This window comes from Hypomesus transpacificus, chromosome 15 (assembly GCF_021917145.1).
Source record: "Hypomesus transpacificus isolate Combined female chromosome 15, fHypTra1, whole genome shotgun sequence".
Classification (NCBI taxonomy): domain Eukaryota; kingdom Metazoa; phylum Chordata; class Actinopteri; order Osmeriformes; family Osmeridae; genus Hypomesus; species Hypomesus transpacificus.
The window spans coordinates 7,005,489-7,021,421 of NC_061074.1; the positions used below are offsets into that span (position 1 = coordinate 7,005,489).

The 15,933-nt window shown below is 52.9% G+C and overlaps 1 protein-coding gene across 1 annotated transcript in view; it reads left to right on the forward strand.

Moving 5' to 3' along the window:
• sipa1l3 (signal-induced proliferation-associated 1 like 3) overlaps positions 1–15,933 on the forward strand; it is a 45,406-nt gene that overhangs the window by 8,923 nt on the left and 20,550 nt on the right. The window contains 2 exon segments of the mRNA XM_047035974.1: positions 10,793–10,906; positions 14,950–15,932. Of these exon segments, the coding sequence (XP_046891930.1) occupies positions 15,270–15,932 (663 nt within the window). The 5' untranslated portion in view covers positions 10,793–10,906; positions 14,950–15,269.

Sequence of the window (15,933 nt, forward strand, 5' to 3'; positions counted from 1 at the left end):
TGGGTGTTGTTTTGCTGTATTCTCTGTGGTGGATACTCTGCGGGCCCATAAATGATTCCTCCGGGTCGGAGCCAGAAGAGCCAAACAGTACCCTGGACCCTGGATATGGTCACACACTCATGGTTCTCAACCACTCCATCTGGAGAGAGGACGGCCCGGGAACAGGCTACACACACACACAATGGTGCAGTGCATTGTGGCCACACCTTGCTCCAGTGAGTGTTTGAGACAAGCCCTCCTTTATAAGCTTGAATAGACTGGAGTCATTCACCTCCAATCACCACCTGTCTGACTGCATTAGGACTGGGAGGGGCCCGTGTGTGTGTCTGTGAGAGTGTGTTTTGTGGCTGATTACATTACATGTAGGGGCTGGAGAAAAGCGTAGAAGAGAGCAAGAGAGAGAGCGAGCGAGCGAGCGAGAGAGAGAGAGAGAGAGAGAGAGAGAGAGAGAGAGAGAGAGAAGGAGAGAGAGAGAGAGAGGCTGTGGGCTGCCAGCAGATGTGTTGTGTGAGAGCCTAGGAGACAGAGTAGACACACACACTGGCACAGGGACTGGAACTCCCAGACAGCAGAACAGTAGTCCTTGTAGAGGAGGGAGGAGAGGAGAGGTGAGTGGTGAGGACCGGGGGTCCTTCAAGGCTAATCGTATCGTCACATCTTGGGTGTGAAGGAGAGAGGAAGTTGGAGATTACCTCGTCAAACACATTCTTAGGTGCAAGGAGGTGTGTGTTTGTGTCTGTCTGTGTATGAATGAGTTGGTCTGTGTGCGCCTCACAATTAACCCCCAGCAGTCTAGGGTGAATACGGTTTTAGACTCCAGCCTAGCGCTGCTGGCGAGGGCAGACGGGAGGGGCGAGAGGCCAGGGAGATTAAGGGGACCCGGGTGTGTTTTAACCCACTTAGCACCCCCCATCTCAGGGGCTCCTGCCAACACAGTCAGCTGAGTGGGCCTAATCCACCTCCCTAACTGAGCCGAGAGATTCTGCTTACCCATGTCTTATTGTTTGGCTGTTTTGCATGTGTGTGTGTGTGTGTGTGTGTGTGTTTGTGTGTGTGTGTGTGTGTGTGTGTGTGTGTGTGTGTGTGTGTGTGTGTGTGTGTGTGTGTGTGTGTGTGCACGCAGATCAATGAACTGGCAAACCCTTGGTGTGTTCCAGCCACTCCTAGCTTGTTTCCTGGTCAAAAAGAGTCTTTGGTTCAGCTCTGAGATGGTTAACAGTGCAGGGGTCCTCCTGTGCCTGTCCTGCAGGCCTACTCCCAGGGCTGCCTGGTGCATCACCCCCACCACAGGAGCCCCGGCTGGGCTTGACTCTGCCCAGAGGGCCCGCAAGGGCACCAGCCCTCATCTCTCCATTCTGTCACCTGACTATTCAGTTGGTTGTCTGTGTGTGTGTGTGTGCGTGTGCGTGTGCGCATGTATTGTCCCGACCAGGGCCGTGCTAGGTCAACAGTTAGCATAGAGCAACTAATAACAGCACCTTCTGAACATTCCTGCTCCTCTTTGGGCCCGGGAGGTGAGGAGAAGAGATGAGCAGAGGGGAGATGACTCGCGCCTGACAGTTCAGGAGTTGTCACTCTGTGTTCAGCTCTCAACTTTTCTACAGAGACATGGCAAGATCAGGGTCACATCACCCTCCTCTCTCTCTATCTCTCTCTCTCTCTCTCTCTCTCTCTCTCTCTGTATCGCTATCTCTCTCTCTCTGTATCGCTCTATCGCTATCTCTCTCTTCCTTTCCCTCTCTCTGATTCTCATTGAGGCTGAAGAGGCTGTCATATTCATGAATACATGAGCAGTGGCTAAGGAAGGAGGAGGAGATGTAATGAGTAAGGGCTTTAGGTGGTTGCATGAGTGGGAGGGAGTAGGAATTAGACGAGAGAGGGAGCGAAAGAAGGCAAGCTGGAGAGAGGGAGATGTTGATGTGTGTGTGCTGCTGGTTGGCAGAATGAGGGTGCCTGGATCTGTGCTGAGACGGGCCTCTGGAAGGAGGGAGAGTTTTACACACTCAGCTATCACTTCTGCACTCACACGCATCAAGAGTGTGTGTGTGTGAGAGAGAGCGACAGAGAGAGACAGAGAGAGACAGAGAGAGACAGATATGGTTCATGAGAGATCAGTGACACCTGCTCCTAATGCTCCCCATCTCTTTGTCTCTAACCACAGCTCTAAGTGCTGTGGGCGAAACTCATCAGATGTCTCTCATCATCTGTGTGTGTGTGTGTGTGCCCATGAGCTTCTTAAGTGACCATCATTAAGCTGCTAACATGCAGCTTGACATCAGGCAGCCACCGACTTAAACCTGGTCTCTCTCCCTCCGTCTGTGTAGCAGAGAGAGAAGAAAGGTAGGGAGAAGGGATGGGAAGATTCACCGGTTCCCATCGGTGCATCGGCATAAAAGCTTGTGTTCACTGGGAAACAATGTGGGATGAAATCGTGGTTTGGCAACACTTCAGATTTTCCGAGAAAGATGGGCAATTTGAACACATAGAACAGGAAAGAAGGACTGGTTTAAGGCAAGGTCCAGGCCTGATTTAATTGTATCTTTTGTCAGAGACTTTATTTAATATGTGAAGTAAAACTTTCACTTTTTTAGTTAATTGATGATTTGCTGTCTGACAAAGAAATACATCATTATGTACCATATTAAATTGCGTAGCATCATATTCTTTTGCATCACATCTCATTGAATCGCATTGTGTCGAATCACACTGCATCGCAATAGGGGTGAATCGTATTGTATGGCATAAGTAGTTGCTTTAATGTATCACATCGTTGGGAGTGTATCGAGATGTGTATCGCATGGTCCTCAGTGATGGAGATGGGCATCCCTAGTAGTGAGGATGCAGAGAGAGGGGTAGAGTCCTCAGAGGTGGACGTGACGGAGGGAGACCAAGGGGCAGGAGAGGAGATGGCAGGGAGAGGAGGAGGGGAAGGAGGGCTAGAATGGGTGCGTTTCCGCTGGCAGCACATGTGCTACATAAAGAGACCTCGTAAAGCAGCCGGGACAGACCCTTTGAAGCCACCAGCTCCTCCCCAAACTCCAGCTCTCTGTGTGTGTGTGCGTCTGCGTGTGTGTGTGACTGTAAACGTACACGCCATTATGAAGGTTGTGATTCCTGTTCTGTCAGAAGTTCAACTGCTTTGTTTGGAGTCATGTGTTTGGTCTGTCTCAACATGTTTATGTGGGGGTGTTCCGCTGAAGTGGAACACTCACCGACACACACACACACACACACACACACACACACACACACACACACACACACACACACACTAGCAGTGTGGGTTGTTCTCAGCTGCAGAGGGGGAGGTTGAGGGAAGGCGAGCGTGAGGAAGTGGCTATGTGTTTTTAATTTCCTCCAGCAGTTATCTAGCACGATCCCTCTGATCTCTCTTACTCCCTCTCTCAGTTCTCTGCCCTCTCCTCTTTCTCTCCTGCCCTCGCTTCTATCTCACTCTGCTGCTAGAGGATCACGCAAGGACATGAGGAGGGAGGGGGGGGTCTGCTCCCTGTGCCCCCCCACCCCTCCTCACGCCAGCCACTCTGGGACCCCCCTACTAACACGGCACACACACGTTTCAAAAGCCCCAATGCCACACGCAACCAACCAGCATGGGGCAGGAGGTAGGCAGGCAGGCAGGAGAGGTAAGGTTCCCCTCTCCCACCCCTCCCTCACTCACTCTTCCTGCCTGCCTCCCCACCTCACCCACACCCTTCCCTCACCCCTGTCCTCTCCTCTTACTCCCACTGCCTCGCCTCCCCCAAGTTTCTCACAAGCGTGTACAGTTGCATGACTGGGTTACTCTGGCAGGCGAAGGGAGGGAGGGAGCCAGAGAGCAATGGAAGGAGGTATGCTGCAGGAATGCAGACATGGTGGGGGTTAGGCAACCTTCACTGCCCCCCCCCCCCCCCCGCCCCACACACACACACACACTTGAGTTTCAGGAGTGCAGCATTGAGCTGCTCGCGTCTTGCTGTGACCCCAAGGTGACCCCTTGGTGAGGTCAGAGAGGTCAGGGTCAGACAGGGGACACGTCACATCATCTTCATCCCACACACCTCCTCTACATTCCTCATCCTCTCTTTCTCTTCATCCATGTCTCTTTCTCTCTTTCTCCTCTCTCTTTTTCCTGTTTCTGTCTAATTCCTGCCTGCAGACGGAATGTTAAAGACAGCATAGAACTGGACTGGAATTATAGTAAAACAGTGATGTGTATCAGATGGTTGTCACAGTAGATGGATATGGTGTTAGTATTAGCATCTGTGCTAAATAGCCTCCTCTGCACTACTCTGCTGTGCCATGGAGCCCAGACCGCTGTTTCCCACAACACACACACACACACACACACAGGCCGGTATAGTAGGGTACATTATTGCAGCACAGAGGCTCTCTCAGTAAGTCCTGAGAGGATTCGTCATGTATCCAAGATCAGAGCAGCGGTCTTGTCTGCTACCACGATCTCTATCGGTCTGGCCCAGTCGCTCTCTCTCACGCTCTCTCTCTTTCTGTCTCTTTCTCTCTCTGCTGTCTGACAGGCTGTCTGGTTCAAGCCTAAGTGTTTCAGTACTGTACTGTACTGTAGGGCTGTCTAGAGACCCAGGGCCAGGAGGACCAGAGACCCAGGCCTCCACAGAGAGCTGCCCCTCCAGAGGACTCCATTTGGGGGAACAGGATATCACGCAGGGAGGAGGGGGGGGGGGTGGAGCTCAGCTCAGTCCAGAGGGATTTTGGTGAACAGAAGCTAACTGCCCTCACTCTCAGTGGCGCCACTTAGAAAGAAAGAGAAGGGGGGAGGGGGGGGGGGGAACTCTCAGAAATTGTGTCAGAGGCCCTTTGTCTGACTGCACTGTACACCCCCAACACACAAACACACACAAGCGCACCACACACAAACACACCCCTTGACCTTGTTAATAGGTCGACGTTTCTCCATTGTCGGCGGGCCCGTGTGTGAGTGAGTCAGTTGGAGAGAAGAGGGCCACTGTGTGTCGGTAGGGCTCTCGTCAGAAGGTTCTAGAATAACAACTCCCCCCCTCCCCGCTAATATAACACAACTGCAGCTCCACTTGCAGAGGCACTCCCAGCTAGCTCTGCATCCGCTCTGCCACAGAGAGAAGGTCAGCGCTGCAAGGACTCTGACTGGGCCGTGTTCAGTTTGCAAGGGCACACCTTTCATTTGGGTGAATTTGTGGTCGTTTCTTCTACTTGTATTGACATATGGCTGTGCAGGATAGAAAGCTGTTTTGTCGGAGGCCATAAACCTTTGTTGATCTTTGACCTGTGATTGATCTCAGTCCTTGATACAGTCCTCCCAACCACCACCCCAGCCTCCCAACCACCACCCCAGCCTCCCAACCACCACCCCAGCCTCCCAACCACCACCCCAGCCTCCTAACCACCACCCCAGCCTCCCAACCACCACCCCAGCCTCCCAACCACCACCCCAGCCTCCCAACCACCACCCCAGCCTCCCAACCACCACCCCAGCCTCCCAACCAACACCCCAGCCTCCCAACCACCACCCCAGCCTCCCAACCACCATCCCAGCCTCCCAACCACCACCCCAGCCTCCCAACCAACACCCCAGCCTCCCAACCACCACCCCTCCCCCCCAGCCTCAGAAGCCCCAGCAGCCTATCTCTAGATGATGTTGCTGGGCAGAGTTTAATCTGGGCTATCTTGGCTGTGCTTGGTGTTGGTCCGACATAGTAAATGGAGCTGTAATCTGAGATTGACCCCAGATGATTGTGAAGTGAGGAAGGGGTCACAACAAGACCGTATCTACAGAAGCTGTGAGTTTAGATCACGTGGTCTTTGCTGTGATGACTGGCATGGAAATAGAGTGTTCCTATGGAGGTCTGACTGTCGATCTATTTTATTGATTCTGCAGTGAGTAATCATCATTCAGGCTCCCTCCATCTCTCCTCCTCCCCACCATCCCCCTCTCCTCTCCTCCTCTACTTCAAAGCCCTATCATCAAGTAGCTCTATTAGTCTGTCACTGGGTTGCTACTGTTACAGGAAGAGCTCCTGCTTGACCCTTGACCCCCCACCCCCACCTCATCCCACATCACACTCGCCTCCAGCCTGGACACGAATGAAAACCTGCTCTGTGTGTTCTCTCCCTCGATCTTCTCTCTTCTCCCAGACTAGCCTCCGTGGGAGCATTAGCAGCTGTGATGTGTGTGTGGGGTGTGTGTGTGTGTGTGTGGGGGGGTGTGTGTGTGGGGGGGGGGGGGGTGTAGGTGGGGGGGTGTGGGGGGGGGTGGGGCTGTGTGGCTGTGTGTGAGTACTCACTCCTTCAACCCTGTTATTACCACACAGCCCAGGGGACAGCCGTAGGGGGTTGGGGAGGGCCAGTGGGGCTACAGGCTGTGTGTGTGGATAGGGGGTTGGGGAGGGCCAGTGGGGCTACAGGATGTGTGTGTGGATAGGGGGTTGGGGAGGGCCAGTGGGGCTACAGGCTGTGTGTGTGGATAGGGGGTTGGGGAGGGCCAGTGGGGCTACAGGCTGTGTGTGTGGATAGGGGGTTGGGGAGGGCCAGTGGGGCTACAGGCTGTGTGTGTGGATAGGGGGTTGGGGAGGGCCAGTGGGGCTACAGGCTGTGTGTGTGGATAGGGGGTTGGGGAGGGCCAGTGGGGCTACAGACTGTGTGTGTGGATAGGGGGTTGGGGAGGGCCAGTGGGGCTACAGGCTGTGTGTGTGGATAGGGGGTTGGGGAGGGCCAGTGGGGCTACAGGCTGTGTGTGTGGATAGGGGGTTGGGGAGGGCCAGTGGGGCTACAGGCTGTGTGTGTGGATAGGGGGTTGGGGAGGGCCAGTGGGGCTACAGACTGTGTGTGTGGATAGGGGGTTGGGGAGGGCCAGTGGGGCTACAGGCTGTGTGTGTGGATAGGGGGGGGGGGGGGGGTTACTGTGTTTACAGTGAGTGTAGGAGTGTCCAGGTGAGCTGCTTTTGCACCATTAGACTGGCATGTTGTTTTGTCTCTCTAAGCAGTGATGTGTCTACATGATATCTGATCGCAGCAGTCTGAATCACCCTTCTGATGTGTGGGTGTGCGACTTGGGGGGGCACTTTGCATCATCTCAGTCTGTGTGTGTGTGCATGTCTGTGTGTGTGTCTGTGTGTGTGTGTGTGTGTGTCAAGCTTTAGGAATGTAGCTCTGCTCAGTCAGACAGCAGGTAGGTGACCAACCCTGCCTCTGACTCACCTGACGCCTCCTGCCTCTTGAGGCATTCTCTTCATGCTTCTGTGAATCAGGAGAATGGATATGATGTGTGCATGTGTGGGGTCTGGGACGTGCTTCTCATAGAGGAGGTATAACTGCTTGTCCTCCAGTCCATCCAGCATCTGGTTTCTCTACAATGTTCTCTCTACATGGTTCTTTCTAGAATGTTCTCTCGACATGTTTCTCTCCACAAATGTTCTTTCTAGAAGGTCCTCTGTGGGAGAGAGTAGGCTACACGGCATGTGGGCTGGTGTAGGAGAGATGAAGAGGGAGAATGAAAGATGGAGATGGAGGGCAAGACAGATATGGTTAGAGAGAAGGATGGATTGAGGCCTTAAGGTCCAAGGAGTGAACCATCAGAGGGAGAGCAGAGGTGGTGGGTGCAGGCCTGGGAGAGAGAGAGTGCTTGATGTTTTCAAGCTGCTCCAGCACTGACAAGGACACATCAGTGATTGACTTGCTTGTGTGGGTGATTTATTTATCACTGTGTGTGTGGACGGCGCTCACCACAGCCTCACCTCACGCCTACACCGTAAGTCCTCCTGTCGGCGTTCCCATGGCAACCAGGAGCATAGCGATGACTGCAGCAGTGGAAGATATGGAGAACGGCTCATTGTAGTACAGTGTCATCTAGACCTAATACAGCACAGTACTGGCTGGACTCAGAACAGTCCTGAACCACTTAGCTCTAGTACAGAACAGTACTGGCTAGACATAGAACAGTCCTGAACATCTTAGCTCTAGTACAGAACAGTACTGGCTAGACATGGAACAGTCCTGAACCACTTAGCTCTAGCACAGAGCAGTACTGGCTGGACTCAGAACAGTCCTGAACCACTTAGCTCTAGTACAGAACAGTACTGGCTGGACTCAAAACAGTCCTCAGCCACTTAGCTCTAGTACAGAACAGTACTGGCTGGACTCAGAACAGTCCTCAACCACTTAGCTCTAGTACAGAACAGTACTGGCTGGACTCAGAACAGTCCTCAACCACTTAGCTCTAGTACAGAACAGTACTGGCTGGACTCAGAACAGTCCTCAACCACTTAGCTCTAGTACAGAACAGTACTGGCTGGACTCAGAACAGTCCTCAATCACTTAGCTGTAGTACAGAACAGTACTGGCTGGACTCAGAACAGTCCTCAACCACTTAGCTGTAGTACAGAACAGTACTGGCTGGACTCAGAACAGTCCTCAACCACTTAGCTGTAGTACAGAACAGTACTGGCTGGACTCAGAACAGTCCTCAACCACTTAGCTGTAGTACAGAACAGTACTGGCTGGACTCAGAACAGGTCTGCCCCTGAGAGGCTCTGAGGAGGCCCTTCGCCCTCCTATTAGCATCTGAATGGAAGATGGAGGAGTGGAGGGATGAGAAGGAATGAAAGTGTGGAGGCCCTCCTCTCAGTGTTGCATGTGAAAGGGGCTTCTCACCCCTGTCTGCAGGGGGGCCGTATCCTGGACCATGTGCCTGTCTGAATACACACACACACACACACACACACACATGATCTCAGTACAATCGGTAGTGCAATTCTGTGTCTTTAGAAGTGCAGGAGTGATACACATACTGTATAACACTCAGTGTGTGGGGATGATGAAGTTCTGTTGGTCTCTTCAGGAAAGGTGTGACTTCAGTTTGGTTGTGGGTTTAGAAGCAATAAGCAATCTGCAGATTGGAAAGACTACATCATAGACCTGTGATCACCAGAATGTAACAGACTAGAGGTTCCAGTAGGAACTTATAATGAAGATCAAGACAAGATTTTCAAACAGATAATGAAGCAACAGCTGAAGCACAGAAGAAATCCCTGATTTCTTCTACAATGGAGAAACTGGTTAAGATGACAGAAACACTTGAACTATAATGCAGTTGCAATGTGGAACCCTATAAGCTAACTAGGACACCCTCCTCCGAATGGTTTAAGAAGTTGTTTTTAAGTAGCACTTACACTCTGCAAACCCGGTGAAATATTCATGATGTTTGAGTTGAGAAATAATCCCCTTAAAATCACATCACAATGGGAGAGATGTGGGGGAAGGAAGGACGCTAGGCTAGCTTACAGTCTCTCCCCCCCCCCCCCCCCCCCTCTCTCTCTCTCTCTCTCTCTCTCCCTTTCTCTCTCTCTCCTCCTTTCCCCTCTCTCTCTCTCTCCCTTTCTCTCCCTCTCCTTTCCCCCCTCTCTCCCTTTTTCTCTCCTCCTTTCCCCGCACTCTCTCTTTCCCTCTCTCCCTTCCTCTCATGTGTCAGCAATGATATGTAAAGTAGGATGTTCATGTCCTGTTAAAATGTGGCGGGATCCTAATTTGGTCTGGTGCTGTCGTATGCTGTACCCTACACTGAGCTGATACGCAGTTTAATTACCCTGCTCTCTCTCCTTCCCCTCTCCCACTTTTTCTTCCCCTTTCTCCCCCCCCCCCCCCCCCCCCCCCCCCCTCTGTCCTACCTTCACTCACACTTTATCCCCCCCCCCCCCCCCATATGATTACTGAGCGGTGTAACCTCAATGTACATGGACACAGATCGTCTCATCCGCTGTGAACTGAGCACATGCACACATTCATTTGTATGCACGTGCATCCCACACACACGTTGTTTCTCTCTCACATACACACACACACTCTCACAGACACTATCTCTGTGTCCCACACAGCCTTAAGTGTGTTCCTGTGCCTGATGGCCATTCTTTGGAGCAGACTCTCCTCCCAGAATGACTCTAATATATACAGATGGCTCTGACAAGACTGTATTGTGGTGGCCTATTTACACACACACTCAATCACTCTCCTCTTTCTCTCTCGCTCACACACACACACACACACACACACACACACACACACACACACACACACACACACACACACACACACACACACACACACACTCTCTCTCTAACTCAATCACTTACTCCCACCCTCTCTCACACACCCACATTGACAGACACACAAACTGACTCCTCCCCAGACCCACTCCCTTGCTGAGCTAAAGACAGTAATTATCCTGAGTGTCAGGGTTAATTGGAGCTGAATTGATCAGTATTGATCAGTTCTGTTATTGTCAGACAGTAATGCCCCCCCCTCCCCACCGGACCCCCTCTGCCCCCTCCCCTCTCAGTACAGCCCCCCCCTCCAATAGACATGGAGGGAGGCAGTGAAGGGATGTTACAGAGGGACAGTTATGAGGACAGGCAAAAATAATGCTTTTAGTGTGTGTGTGTGTGTGTTTGTCTCAGTGTCAGTCAGACAGAGCCCCTGGCATTACACTCCTTACACAATAGACAGCAGCTGCTTTCCCTCTCTCTATTTCCCCCGTGGGCACACACACACACACACACACACACACACACTTGTTCATGCCTCTGCGTCTAACCTAAGCTCCCGTTTCAGCTCTCTTGTTCACCCTGTTGGTTAACCATTACGTCATAAAACCTATACGCTGCAGTGGAACCTTCAAGTCGTTCACTTCATCAAGTGTGTGATGTTTTCCTGCTGCCTCCCCCTGTCAGCAGAGCTCCTGTCCGCACCAGTCACCGTGATCACAGGATATCCTCTTTTCTCTCTACAGGCCCCCTGAAGCTCCCAGCTGCCAATCACACACACACCTGGAGGGACCACGGCCGCTACACCTGCACTGCTGACACCTGGGGAACAAGGTGTGCCACTCTCATGGGCTCTGCAGGTGTGTGTGAGGTCGGGTGGAAGGCTGTCCACGTTCATTATGTCTTTCCTCCAGACAAGGTCTCAGAGTTCTTTACACGTATTCAGAGAAGTTAGAGTACAAACAAGTGCTCAAAGTTACTAAGGTCAGTGTTTCCGCTATGTTGATTTCTGCCGCCACGGTATTAGAAATAGGGCTGTATAACCTTTTTGGCCGTCTATCAGCAGTGATTGTTAGAAGGCGTAGTTGAGATTGCGCGTGTGCGTCCTTGAGAACTGTAGAGCTAAGTCGTATAACTTATGTTGTCAGTTACTGTATTAGTCTATAGGTCTTGCTAATTTAAATTAAGTTAACTGGTGATTTTCGTTGTTTGTAGGCTATTCTTCCCCCGCTAGCGAAATTGCACATGTCGATTCGATAGCGATTGCTGCCCTTGCTCACGTTTGTATTTTAGGTGCATTATTATGCGGAAGTAGTTTTAATTAATAAATAGTCTAAATATTGTTATTATTAGCAACAGAATGCTTAGCCTATCAAGATCAAATGAAGCAAGACAGACTTGCCCCCACTGCTAAAAAAATATACTGGAGGGAGGGAGGGGAGGGGGGGGGGGGGGAGGGAGGGAGGGGAGGGGGGGGGAGGGGGGGGAGGGGAGGGGAGGGAGGGAGGGAGGGGGGGAGGGAGGGGGGGGGAGGGAGGGAGGGAGGGAGGGGAGGGGGGGAGGAGAGGGAGGTGATATCAGTGTTGTACCTTCCGTAAACAAACTCAACAACAAGGATGTTGTTTGGACTAGAATTTGCATTACGCATGGTGATCTCAACAGAATGTGGTTGTTTGCCCTTGAGGGCCCACGTGCCTGTCCCGTGTGTGTGTGTTTGTGTGTGTGAGCGCACCTGTACCTAAAAGTGATCAAGGTGTCCATGGTAACTAGCCTTAACTTGGAGGCATCACCTGACCTGCTGTTATGAAACTAAACCTCCCACTGCACTCACTCCTCAGGGTGTGTGTGCGTTCCTGTGTGTGTGTGTGTGTGTGTGTTCCTGTGTGTGTGTGTGTGTGTGTGTGTTCCTGTGTGTATGTACCTGCACACGTCAGAAAAGACAGAAAAGGTTATCAGAAGCACACAGGAAAACAATGTCACTGAGAATCAATGAAGACAATGACAAAAGGCGAGAGAGAGAGGGGGGGAGAGAGGGAGAGCTAAAGAGAGCAAGGAGAGGAGTTGGCAAGCAGGAGACAGGGGGAGCAGAGAATCTAACTAAACCTGTCATCTAGAGGTAGAGTACAGAGACCTGGAGGACACTGACTGTGTGTATGTGTGTGTGTGTGTGTCAATTCTCCTCCTCCTGCTCCCCCCTCCACCTCTCTCCCTCCACCTCTCTCCCTCCTCGTCCCTGTGCAGCCTTGACTCAGCCAGTCCAGCCAGTCTTGCCTCGCTCCGGGTGACACACACAGTACATGTACACTCCTACGCCTTCCTGCTCACACACAATCAAAGTCAAACACACATGAACCTACACACGCTCATAGTCAAACAAACACACATGAACCTACAAATGCGCCGGAACACACACACATACACACACGCACAGGCTCTTTGTATCTCTGTCTCTGTCCTCCAGCTGTAGTTGTGATCTGGGATTTGGGGTGATAGTTTATCACTGTAGACCCCTCCCTTCCTGTGAGGGGGAGGAGTTAGGACCCAGGGCAGGACCCCTCCCCGGACTCCCCGGAGACGGCCTTGGCTACACCTGCGTTTCAGCAGAGATCTGATACATCATCTGGTAGTTTTACTGCTCCTATACTCACTGAGAGTGTGTGTGTGTGTGTGTGTGTGTGTGTAAATCCTTTACGATGCCTACAAACGAAATGCAGAAGAAGAACTATGCATAACACACATGCACATTTCATTCAAGAGCTGTCGTTTCACATGAAGAGCAACTCTATGATATGCCATTTCTCTGTGAATAGAGTGTGTGTTCCCTGAAGATGCTGTCACTGCTGTAGAGAATCACAAGGCGCCCTCTCTGACAGGCCTTGGACTGCATCACAATGTCTGGCTAAGAGGTTGTCAGGGAGAGAGAGGGATGGACAGAAAGAGGGGAGAGGGGGAGAGAGAGGGATGGACAGAAAGAGGGAGAGAGAGGGAGAGAGAGGGATGGACAGAAAGAGGGAGAGAGAGGGAGAGAGAGGGATGGACAGAAAGAGGGAGAGAGAGGGATGGACAGAAAGAGGGAGAGAGAGGGATGGACAGAAAGAGGGAGAGGGGGAGAGAGAGGGATGGACAGAAAGAGGGAGAGGGGGAGAGAGAGGGATGGACAGAAAGAGGGAGAGGGGGAGAGAGAGGGATGGACAGAAAGAGGGAGAGAGAGGGAGAGAGAGGGATGGACAGAAAGAGGGAGAGATATGGTCGCAAGCTCAGTGGCGAAGAGGAAAAAAGAAGGATATGAGCTGAATGAAGAGATGAGCGCACACTGGGATGTAGAGGGAGGGAGAGAGGGAGGGAGAGAGGGAGGGAGAGAGGGAGAGAGAGAGACTGGTATGGGAGCAAAGGAGAGAGAGGGCAAGAGGGATAAAGACGAATCAACGTTGTGGTTTAGCGAGGGCAGATTAGGAATAAATTAATGGATTTATTGATGAAACGAAGGCGAGAAAGTTTGGGTGGACTTTGGAGCAGAGAGGAGACAAAGTCGATAAAGTAGATGATGTCGTTCATTTGGGAATGGAGAGATAACGGAAGGAGGGATGAAGACTGAGTTTGGGTAGAGCAGAGGCTGAAGAAAGTAGCAAGAGATTATTTAGGAATAGAGAGTGAGAGATAGAAAGGGTTTTATTGTGTTGTAAATTGAATTGTGTGTTGATTTGAATGTTTCAAGCCGAAACTAAATAAAGGCTGGAATTAAGTTAGCAGTAATTCTGTCAGTGAGAGAGAGAAAGGGGAAGGGATGGCGGAGGGGGTAGGGTCAGATGGGGTTACATCAGCTGGAGAGCATGTCTGACTAACACGGGGGAGGGGGGTGTGTGTGGGGGGGGGCGCTGCAGACGAGAGCAGCGAGGGAGGATTCCATGCGATTGTGACTTTAGGACGAGTCATCCTGGTTCACTGAGCAAGCTTCTCCTCGCCTCCTCCTCCTCGCCTCCTCCTCCTCGCCTCCTCCTCCTCGCCACGCTCTCTCTCCATCACTGGCTTATTTTAGCTCTGCCCCCCCTCCAGGCTTGTCTTCCTGTCGCTCCACATCCTCTCTCTGTCGGTTATTTCCCTCTCTCCTCCCCTCTTAAAGCTTATTAAAGTAAAGTAGTCGTGTCATTAGGGGCAGAGAGAGAGAGAGAGAGAGGAACTGCTCTCCTTTATTTTTCTTCAGGCTTTAGACTTCTACCCTCTGTAGCACCCAGGTTCATTTTTTACACACACACACACACACTCTGTCCTGCTGACCTACTGAGGTACTCAGTAATGTGTGCTCAACGGTCTATATCCTGGCACCTCCACACACACATCTCTACTCACCCAGACACCTCCACACACACACCTCCACCACAACTGAACAGCACACCCTGGCTGACACCAGCTGGATAGCGTGCTGCGTTGTACCACACACACACACACACACACACTCTGAACCGACACCAGGTGCATAGCACAGATACTGTAACTGCCCTCATTATTTATCAACACGAATGTGCCAAATGAGTGTGTGTCGTGAATACAGTTTTCTCCTCTGGATATTTGTGTAACAGTGAGATGGGCCGTGAGACAGGCCATGGGCAGTGAGACAGCCTTGCATGCTGAAATCTGACGTGTATGATAATAATAACTGCTCGTCAGGCCTTCTGAAGATTAGTCTTGAAGGGAGAAATCCTCTGTCAAATCCTCTCACCTCTCTCTCACTCTCCTTCACCACCTCTCTCTCTCTCTTCCTCCCCCCTCTTTATTCCCCACCTCCCTCTCTCTGTGCCTCATCTTCCCTGCCACTGTCCCCGCCCCCCACCCTCCCTCCTTACTCCCAATCGCCCTTCTCCACTCTCACATGGCTCTCCGTCTCTTGTGCTTGTCTCCAACACAGAACAGCAGATGTGTTGGGGACAGCAGAGAGCAGAGAACCGATAGAGGAGAGAGACAGAGGTGTTCCAGCAGAGAGACCGGAGAGAGGCGACCCGAGGAGCGAGGAGCGAGCGCCCCCCAGAGGAGCCCCAGGACCTGGGCGTGAGCGCGGCCGTCAGGAGATGAGCGTGGGAGGTGGAGGCTGCTGCATCATCAGGCTGTGCGTGGAGCCCCTCCTCTCCCTGACCCCTGGCGAGGGATGCCCCCCCTCCTGCCCCCGACCTGCCGTCCTCCTGCCCTGAGCCCCCCCCCTGCCTCTCCCTGGCCCGCCACGGGGGCACCATGAGCAGCTACAGAGACAGAGGAGTCACCTGCACCTCCTCAGACCTCCTGGAGGGGGGAGGAGGGGGAGGAGGTGCCCCCCAGCATGCGTCCGGCTTCCGCCACACCCCCAACGGCCACCCCGCCGCTGGCCCCGCCTCCTCCGACCCAACCAGCCTATCCCGGGTGTCCGTGCCCAAGATGGGCGTGCGCGCCCGGATCGCCGAGTGGCCGCCTCGCCGAGAGCATTCCCGCGAGTCGCTCCTGGAGAACGGCAACGGTCACCACGGTGACGACCCCGCCGCCTACCTGTCTGCCTTCCCCTCCGACGGCGGGCTGATGCGGGGGGGCGTGGCCAGGTTGCCGCGGCGGCGCACCAAGGACGCGGAGTTCCGCGCCGGAGAGCGAGGCTCCCCGCGGATCCTGAGGGCCTTCCCACCGCTACGGCAACGCTCCAACAGCGAGGTGACGCTGAGCGAGCAAGACGAGGGCGAGGTGGAGGGGCGCAGCGGGGGCCCCGGGGGCCCCCTGTACCGGGAGTATGGCAGCACCTCCTCCATAGACATCCAGGGCATCCCCGAGCAGAGCTTCTTCGACATGCTCAGCCAGTTCCAGCAGGAGAGGCCTGACCAGCGCAGCACCGCCCCCGTCCACCTGGGGGAGCTCCTCCGAGCCCCGGACTCCT